This window comes from Pecten maximus, chromosome 1, assembly GCF_902652985.1.
Source record: "Pecten maximus chromosome 1, xPecMax1.1, whole genome shotgun sequence".
In the NCBI taxonomy this organism is placed as follows: Eukaryota; Metazoa; Mollusca; class Bivalvia; order Pectinida; family Pectinidae; genus Pecten; species Pecten maximus.
In genome coordinates this window covers 5,888,133-5,898,534 of record NC_047015.1, presented here as the reverse complement: position 1 = coordinate 5,898,534, position 10,402 = coordinate 5,888,133, and the positions used below count along the sequence as shown (strand labels likewise).

General features: G+C 34.9%; 1 protein-coding gene across 1 annotated transcript; it reads right to left on the bottom strand.

Moving 5' to 3' along the window:
- Window positions 1-1,595: 1,595 nt before the first annotated feature.
- Window positions 1,596-7,493, bottom strand: LOC117323218 (nose resistant to fluoxetine protein 6-like). The gene is made up of 5 exons (XM_033878282.1): window positions 7,406-7,493; window positions 5,159-5,285; window positions 4,515-4,701; window positions 3,988-4,130; window positions 1,596-1,881 (listed from the first exon to the last, which is right to left on the bottom strand). Exons 1-5 carry the CDS (start codon window positions 7,429-7,431, stop codon window positions 1,762-1,764), a joined length of 603 nt encoding a protein of 200 aa, XP_033734173.1. The 5' UTR covers window positions 7,432-7,493; the 3' UTR covers window positions 1,596-1,761.
- Between the last annotated feature and the right edge of the window lie 2,909 nt (window positions 7,494-10,402).

The window sequence follows — 10,402 nt, the reverse complement described above, 5'->3', positions numbered from 1 at the left end:
AGGCTTCACTCCGGTCGTACAATAGAACAATTTCTTCTTCACAAAAGAAATCATCAAGTGGTGTATTATCGTGTCTAACGCATCCTAAACTTGAAACAGCCATGGTACCCGTCACAAGCAACGTTGTCGCTGAAGCTCGTCTAACTCCCTCGGCCACTGTCACTTCTCTCATTGGTCGTATCCATGACACCGGTGCTTTTGTAGCTACTATAAACTGTAATCAGGTTTCCATGCAATCAAAGAACGTGTTTACATCTGTTTTTTTGGCGAATTCCACTTTCTCCCACTGCACATTTAACTCCTGTCAATGCTGTCAGCCGTTGCGTGCGCGTGGTGACGGGTGAAATTTCCATCCGCATAATTGTTCCGGATGGTAATTTTTTTTTTTTTAAATCCGAAATCGTTAACAAACTGAATAATTCATCCTTTATTCTGAAATACTGACTACCAATATTACTGATATTGTCATTAAAATTTCTAATGATGTTTTCAGTAGTTTTTTAATTATTTCCACGCACTATTTTTTTTTTTTTTTTTTGCCAATCAGCACGTGAATCACAATAGGCTGTTCAATTTGTTGACCTCTGACAATGGAAACGTCGGTAAAAGTAAGATTTTAAATTATAATGAAAATTAAAGTTGAAATCGAAAAGAAACTAATATAGAAAACGTAAATATAAGCATTAAACTGTCTTTTTATGGATTATATGGTCTATATAGATGCCAGAGCTTTGCAGACAATCATTTCATAATGCGCTAGCGCGCATTATGAAGATTGTCTGCAAAGCTCTGGCATCTATATAGACCATATAATCCATAAAAAGACAGTTTAATGCTTAAATGGTTTCGGGTTTAAGGGTGGTTTATACATAAAGGGTTCGGGTTTAAGGGTGGTTTATACAGTAAGGGTTCGGGTTTAAGGGTGGTTTATACATAAAGGGTTCGGGTTTAAGGGTGGTTTATACAGTAAGGGTTCGGGTTTAAGGGTGGTTTATACATAAAGGGTTCGGGTTTAATGGTGGTTTATACATAAAGGGTTCGGGTTTAATGGTGGTTTATGCATAAAGGGTTCGGGTTTAAGGGTGGTTGTTGAGATAACCGCCATCTTTATATGGTCTAAGCTTTGTGCTGACTTAGTCAGAATTTTTGATTCGTGTCATGCTAATCGTCTTAGAACAAAACACTGCATTTGATGGACAATGCCTCCTGTGTGGTGAAACCATATCGACTTCTGAAAACTTGAGTGATGGTTGGTGTGACTTTTTTTGCGAGTATATATACTGATTATTAATATTTCTTTATTGTTGTTTGTGGTAAATAAATTTATATTTTGTAATTACGTAATTTTGTTCTCATTTTTGAGGTAACCTTTATCCAACGCTCGTCTAACATTACAATATGTATGCTTGATAAGATAAACTTTGTGTAGGTCAGTTTTTCAAACAAACCACTAGATGTATAATTTAAACACGCGTGTATCGAAATACCAACAGCGCCATGCTATCTACATGTTTATGTGTTCAATTTGTTGCAAGGTTAATAGAAATACTGCACGAAGAAAAGGTTTTCAGCAAAATAAAAACTAAAACAGTAGGTGTCCAAGCGGATGTATTTTAATGATAAATCACTACAATATACATAACACAAAACTTTCAAAGATAGACGTATTAACATCGCATTCCCGACATGACGGATAGCACTTCGAATCCTCTGGATTAACTATTACTTCTAATTTTCCTTTTTCTGAAGTGTTTGTATGTTTTACTTTTTGCCTCGTCGGAAGATGACTTTCTCCAAGGCCATCATTGGAGCCTCGAAAGCCAAGGAGGCGACTATGGACACCAGGAGCGATAGTAATAATGTTCCAAGGAAAATGAAAGTCTGAAAGACGGGATAAACATATTATAGTTGTATGACTTAAATGTATAAAAAAGTGATCAGTTTCCAAGTCACATCTAAGTTAAATGCCAAAATACCATTGGGTAGTTACATGTACATACAATAATGGAATTATCACAAATACCGGTATATAAAAAACGTATTGGTAGTTAATATATATATATATATATATATATAAGGGTCAAAGAAGTAATATGAACAGTATAATCCAGATAACACTGGATCCTCACATAAATGTATGGAGGATACGAATTACTTGTAATGATTATATGGGGCAAAGAAGTAATTCAAACAGTGTAAACAATAAGGTTTGTTAAATTTTCGAGGCAATCCGCCCCTTTATCAAAACACAAAAAATCACAAATACAATCACATAATATATATAAGAAGTACTGGAAATACAATAAAATACAATAAGAATAATGTTTTAGTAACTGGAGTTGTATTTCCAGTACTTCTTATATATATTATGTGATTGTATTTGTGATTTTTTGTGTTTTGATAAAGGGGCGGATTGCCTCGAAAATTTAACAAACCTTATTGTTTACACTGTTTGAATTACTTCTTTGCCCCATATATATATATATATATATATATATATATATATATATAAGGGTCAAAGAAGTAATATGAACAGTATAATCCAGATAACACTGGATCCTCACATAAATGTATGGAGGATACGAATTACTTGTAATGATTATATGGGGCAAAGAAGTAATTCAAACAGTGTACACTGTTTGAATTACTTCTTTGCCCCATATATATAGAGGTTACACAACGAGTGGTTGTTGGATATGGAATTTATTTCACACGAGTAAGTTATTTTTTAAAAGTTACAAAAGACACGAGCTTTAGCGAGTGTTTTTTGCAACTTTTAAAAAATAACTTACGAGTGTGAAATAAATTCCATATCCAACAATTTCGAGTCGTGTGACCTGTTTCTACCACAATGATATCGGTTTGAATCAAAGGGAAACGTGGCCAAGTATAATTTCGCATATGAAAATAAAGTGTACCGGTGACGTCCGGGACCCGGTGATGTGACGTCATTAGATTATTGATGACGTCAATAACAATTGCAGCTTGGGTCAAAGTTCACCGTGTTAGCCAATCAAAATGCGTACAGAGTTTATACCACGTGTGGTATAAACAGATTGTTAATCAACAGCTGTAATGATTAACTGATGGTCTGAGAGTTGAATAACACAGGGTATTGTGGTAGAAATATATATATATATATAGTTAAGGTATGGGTAATTATATATCAATAATTAAAGGGTAATTTATATGTGTATATAATTAAAATATGGGTAATAAATATATGTATATAATTAAGTTATGAGTAATTAATATATACATTATTAAAGTATTGTAATTAACATATGTATAATGAAGGTGTGGATAATTACCCTATTAAGGTATGGGATATTGATATATACATTATCAAGGTATGGGTAATTAATATATAATAAAGATATGGGTAATTAATATATATATCATTAAGGTATGGGGGAATTAATACATATACATCATTAAGGTAAATAATTGGTAAATAATACATATATGATAAAAGTATGGGTAATACATATACAGTACACATAATTAAGGCTTCGGAAATACATATACATATTTTTAAGGTATGGATAATAGAATACAGTTAGAACTGAATGTCTGTGTTGAGTACCAGAAATCTGTGATGAAATTTACACTGAATATTTACACTGGTATCAGAGGTCTGTGATGATATTTACACGGAATATTTACACTGGTATCAGAGGTCTGTGATGCTATTTACACTAAGTATTTACACGGAGTACCAGAGATATGTGTTGATAACTACACTGAGTATTTACACTGAGTATTTACACGGAGTACCAGAGATCTGTGTTGATAACTACTCTGAGTATTTACACTGAGTATTTACACTAAGTACCAGATATCTGTGTTGATATCTATATGTATGAAATAGTTTTCACATTTAACCCCTATTTATACATAAACATTTTTTAAAACTGGTTGAGCCGATTGTTATGTATGTCTTTTAGCATAATTTTGTCGTTGTCGTTTTAAATGAATGATACTTACGAATTCCAACGTCGTGCCATAAATTGGTTGGCGCAAGCTTTGCAGGTAATACTGAAGAACGAGTATGTGGGTCAGATAGATACAATAGCTGAGTCTACCGAGGGGGACGAACAGCTTCCACGACAGAAAGTCGTTAACGAGACCTAGGAAAACATGAGGTTGTAATATACAATAGTTCAGTCTACCGAGGGGGACGAACAGCTTCCACGACAGAAAGTCGTTAACGAGACCTAGGAAAACATGAGGTTGTAATATACAATAGTTCAGTCTACCGAGAGGGACGAACAGCTTCCACGACAGAAAGTCGTTAACGATGCAAGAAGAAATGATTTGGCAGAACAAGAACATGCTTGTTTGGTCACTGCTCAGATTCTGATGTCTTTATTAGATTATATCTGAACTTTTATAAAACTTCTAAAAAAAAACCTTTCAAGTTAAATATTTAAATTTCTATACTCTTTTTAAAAAGTATAACTGTACATCTATAAGCGCTAGTCGATAATTTAGAAAAGCAGTAAATGTGTTACCTCCATTTCCCGTGACACAGGCAAAGATAACCCAGCAAACACACATTCCCCACACGGAGCGATGCACGGCGTTGTAGAGGGCGTTTACACCGTTACTCCAGATATGTCCATTGACGGGACCGTTAATTCCGTACACCACCAGACACGCGGCCACGGCTATGGCGATCCAAATCAACACATTCATGCCCTGTTATCATATAATGTAAGGGATAGACAAACTAAGAAGATTCTTGACCTGCATTTGGTTTATTTCTAGTTTGGATTAGATATTTCCAATGTTGTCAGCAGCTCTAAATCCGTATTGGACATCAAATCAAATATGTTACCGGATCACATTGACCAATTTGCGTTTCCGAACTGAATATGGTTGACTTGTAGTTGAGAGATACAGACCTTTCTCATACATTTCTAAACTACGTTACCTGTCCCAGTACCATTTCTCCTCTAGGCTCAGCTCAAAACTACACCAGACAACTCAGACATGATTACAGCGTTTATATAACCCATAAACTAACCTTTGGTATTTTGATATAGGCGTTAGTATATCCATACACTAACCTTTGGTATTTTGATATAGGCGTTAGTATATCCATACACTAACCTTTGGTATTTTGATATAGGCGTTAGTATATCCATACACTAACCTTTGGTATTTTGAATTTGCCATCAGTCCGGTAGATGATGTACCCGGTTACTATGCCAACGATATAAGGTCCCATGCGACACCAAGGAACTACGTAGTAGTCGTAAAAGTAATGGGCAGACCCTCCCCTGAAATAAAGTCATTTTACACATTATTTATCTTTTAAATTCTTGCAACCGTTTCGCTTGGGACCAGAATTTTGCAGTTTTCTGATTACCCATACGTTTTGAAAATGGAAATTACATAAACTTACGGGGATATTGTCACTACAAAACTGTCACATAAACTGACGGGGATAGTGTCACTATAAAACTGTCACATTTACTGACGGGGATATTGTCACTATAAAACTGTCACATAATCTGACGGGGATATTGTCACTATAAAACTGTCACATAAGCTGACGGGGATATTGTCAATATAAAACTGTCATATAAACTGACGGGGATATTGTCACTACAAAACTGTCACATAAACTGACGGGGATATTGTCACTGTAAAACTGTCACCTAAACTGACGGGAATATTGTCACTATAAAACTGTAACATAAACTGACGTGGGTATTGTCACTATAAAACTGTCACATAAACTGACGGGAATATTGTCACTTTAAAACTGTCAAATAAACTGACGGAGATATTGTCACAATAAAACTGTCACATAAACTGATGGGGATAGTGTCACTATAAAACTGTCACATAATCTGACAGGGATATTGTCAATATAAAACTGTCACATTAACTGACGGGGATATTGTCACTATAAAACTGTCACATAAACTGACGGGGATATTGTCACTATAAAACTGTCACATAAACTGACGGGGGTATTGTCACTATAAAACTGTCACATTAACTGACGGGGATATTGTCACTATAAAACTGTCACATAATCTGACTGGGATATTGTCACTACAAAACTGTCACATAAACTGACGGGGATATTGTCACTATAAAACTGTCACATTAACTGACGGGGATATTGTCAGTATAAAACTGTCACATAAACTGACGGGGATATTGTCACTACAAAACTGTCACATTAACTGACGGGGATATTGTCACTATAAAACTGTCACATAACTGACGGGGATATTGTCACTATAAAACTGTCACATTAACTGACGGGGATATTGTCACTATAAAACTGTCACATAAACTGATGGGGATAGTGTCACTATAGAACTGTCACATAATCTGACAGGGATATTGTCACTATAAACTGTCACATTAACTGACGGGGATATTGTCACTATAAAACTGTCACATAAACTGACGGGGATATTGTCACTATAAAACTGTCACATAAACTGACGGGGATATTGTCACTATAAAACTGTCAAATAAACTGACGTGGATATTGTCAGTATAAAACTGTCAAATAAACTGACGGGGATATTGTCACTACAAAACTGTCAAATAAACTGACGGGGATATTGTCACTATAAAACTGTCACATAAACTGACGGGGATATTGTCACTATAAAACTGTCACATTAACTGACGGGGATATTGTCACTACAAAACAGTCACATTAACTGACGGGGATAGTGTCATTATAAAACTGTCACATAAACTGACGGGGGATATTGTCACTATAAAACTGTCACATCAACTGACGGGGATATTGTCACTATAAAACTGTCACATAAACTGACGGGGATATTGTCACTATAAAACTGTCACATAAACTGACGGGGATATTGTCACTATAAAACTGTCACATAAACTGACGTGGATATTGTCACTAAAAAACTGTCACATAAACTGACGGGGATATTGTCACTTTAAAACTGTCACATAAACTGACGGGGATATTGTCACTAAAAAACTGTCACATAAACTGACGTGGATATTGTCAGTATAAAACTGTCACATAAACTGACGGGGATATTGTCAGTATAAAACTGTCACATAAACTGACGGGGATATTGTCAGTATAAAACTGTCACATAAACTGACGGGGATATTGTCTCTATAGAACTGTCACCTTAACTAATGGTGATATTGTCACTGATTAACTTATTTGAAGACATGTACGTTGAAAAAGAAATAAAGCTAACTCCTGCACAAAAAATATGAAAATTTAGAGTTAGAGAGTGGGAGGAACTGCCTGTTTTTATGGAACTATTTGAATATCAAGGAGTAAAATGACGAACCTAAGCACAGGCGAACTACTGACTGAGTGTTTTAATAACTAATTGACCAGTTACATCAGTATAGTGTGTATATATGTACTGCTACTGACATTTGTGCAAAGTCACCAGTAAACATGGACGGATATAGCTCGTAGTGCGCTGATATAACTCCGGTAGCTATTGTGATCCCCAATAAGGCCAAAGAAAAAAAACCTCTTTTGGACCCAAAAACAAAGAAGCAAGAAATCAAGGGGGGAAATTTATAAGGGAAGCAATGTAACATATTAAATGGGAAAAAGGGTTTTCATATTAAAAAAATGGTAGTAAAAAAGGGGGCTATTGTATGTAGGGTGTTTTTAAAAGGGAAGGTGCATATTTAAATGGGGAATGGAATAATAAAAAGAAAAGGGCAATTTTTAATTTGGGGGGTAAGTTGGTAAAAAAAAAAATGGGAGGTCAAGTGGCATTGATAATGTGATCAAAGGGGAAAAAAAGGGGTTTTTTAAAAGGGTTTTCATATTTAAAATAGTCAAGTGTGACTATTGATAAATGTGGTCGGTTTAATTGATAAATGTAATAAGTGTGACATATTAAATGTGGCAAGTGTGACATTTATAAAAGTAGGTCAATGTGAATTTATAAATGGGGGGTTAATTTAAAATATTTTAAATTTGATAAATATAGATAAGTTTGGGCATATTGAAAATAGGTTCAAGTGTGAATATTAATAAATGGAAGTTTTTATAATTTAAATTTAAAATTTATAATTTTAAATTTGGAAAAATTTTACATTTATAAAGGGGAAATTTTTAAATTTAAAATTTGGGCAAGTTGACAATTTAAAATGTACGTAAAAATTAAAAAATGGTAAGTTTGTAATTTTTAAAAAAATAAAAAAAGTTTTTTTGGTAAAAAGTGGTGGTGACATATTAAAAATTTTAAGTCTTTTATAATATTATAGGGAAAACCCAAGGGGGGGGACAATTAAAATTTGGGGGGCTTTAAAAAAGGTGTTTGTTGAAATTTGTAAAATTGGAGTTGCATTTTAAATGAAGTAAGGTAAATTGATAAAGGAATTTTTTTGAGTTTTAAAAAAGGCTTGGAAATTTTTCTGGTTAAATAAGTTAAAGGGGGGAAAAAAAATTTAAAACGGCAAATACCCGTTTTAAAGGCATTCTTTAAATTTTTTTTTTAATAAAGGGAAAAAAGGGAAAAAAAAAAAAAAAATAATTACAAAAAAAGGGGGAAAGGGGGAGGGACAGTTTAAAACCCTTTTTTCCCAAACCCCCCCCCCGAAAATGGAAAAAAAATTGGATTTTAAAAAAATATTATTTTAAAGGAATTTCCAAATTCAAAAACCTTTTTTGAAAAACCATTTTCCCCCCGAAAATTGTTAATGAGGGGTTGTCCACCCTATTAAAAAGGGGTTTTAAATTCCCCTTATTTTCCCTCAAAAAGGAAGGTCGTCGTATACAAAAATTTAACTGTTTTGGTAAACCCAAAAAAAAAAAGGTTTGTTTATCTTCGCTTTAATATTTAATTTTAAAAAAAAGTTTTCTTTTTTTCGGGGGTTAAATTTTAAATTAAATAAAATCTTTTCCCCATATACGGGTATCCTACCCCTTGGGAAAAAAAGACGTTTTTCCGCCCCTTTCTTTTATCTTTGGGTGTTAATCTTTATTTAAAATTTTAAAAAAATTTTTCCAGTATAAAAAATTGGTATCCCCCTTGGGGGGTAGCAAACCAGTTTCCCCCTCTTCTTTTTTCCTTTTAAAATAAACCCCGAACCCCCCCTTTTTTAAAAAGAAGTGGGGAAAAATTACTTTTGAAAAAATTTTAATTTTATTTAATTTCAAAGGAAACCAAATTTCCTATTCCAGGGCAATTTTCCCAAAAACCCCAAAAAAGTTTTTCCCGGGGAATTTTTTTTTAATTTTTAAAAAAAACCCCCATAATTTTTTTTTTATTTTCCCGGTTAAAAAGCCCCCGAGAAGTTTTCCTAGGTGATTGTTCAAAAAAACCCAAAAAGTTTTTTTTTCTGCGAAAAGTTTTTTACTTTTTTTTTTTCATCTGTTTTTTTTTTCCCCTTTTTAAAAAGTGTTTTTGCCCCTCTAGGATTTTTTCGCACTTTTTGGGTTTTTTACCCCCCCCTAGAGATTTTTTGGGCACCCCGAATTATTTTTACCTTTGATGTGATTTGTTTTTCACTCTTAATTTTTGGAGTGGGGGTTTTTTTTCCCCCCGAGTTATTTTTTTCCCCCCTTTAAAGACTTCCCCCCCCAAAACCTTTTGTCAAGAAATTTTTAACCCGAAATGATAAAAAAAGGGGGGGAAAAATTTCCCCAACCCCCCCAAAAAAACCTTCCCCTGGGGAAAACCCCTTTTTAAAGGGGGGTGTTCCCGCCCTCGGGATATGTCCCCCGGGTTTCCCCCGGGGGGGGGGGGCAGAGAACTTCCAAACCCATTTGATTCACCCCCCCCCAACCCGAGGAGTCCAAAAGACCCCCCCGGGGTAATTCCCCCCTTTCCTTTTAAAGAATTTCCAAAACCCGGGATAGTCCCCCTCCCCAGGGGGTAGGAAACCTTTCCCACCCCCGGGGGTTTTTGCCCACCTTCGGGAAAGGACAGAGAAATTCCCCCCCCAAAACCCCCCCCAGGGCCCCCCGGAAAAACCCCAATTTTTTTTCCACCCCTTTTTAACAAAATTTTTGGGGTTTTTTTTGGAAAAAATATGGAAGAATTCCCTTTAAAATCAAAGGGCCCTCCCTTTTTGTTCATCAAAAATTTTGGGAAATTGTTTACCAGAAAATGTATCCCCGCCCCCCTGCTGGAAACAAAAAAACTAAAAATTTGATTTTTTTTATTAAAAGGAAAACCCCAAAAAATGCCAGAAAACCCCCCGTCCTTTGAAAATCCCCCTTAGGAAACATCCCAGTCCTTAGTGATAATGTATCCCAGTCCTTAGTGATAATGTATCCCAGGCCTTAGTGATAATGTATCCCAATCCTTAGTGATGATGTATCCCAGTCCTTAGTGATAATGTATCCCAGTCCTTAGTGATAATGTATCCCAGGCCTTAGTGATAATGTATCCCAGTCCTTAGTGAT

Coding starts and splice junctions, on each gene's coding strand:
- LOC117323218 (XM_033878282.1), bottom strand. CDS start 7,431: ATGTTTACTGGTGACTTTGCACAAAT. Junction 5,286..7,405: donor ACTGGTGACTTTGCACAAAT/GTCAGTAGCAGT, acceptor ACTTTATTTCAG/GGGAGGGTCTGCCCATTACT. Junction 1,882..3,987: donor ATGGCACGACGTTGGAATTC/GTAAGTATCATT, acceptor CCCGTCTTTCAG/ACTTTCATTTTCCTTGGAAC.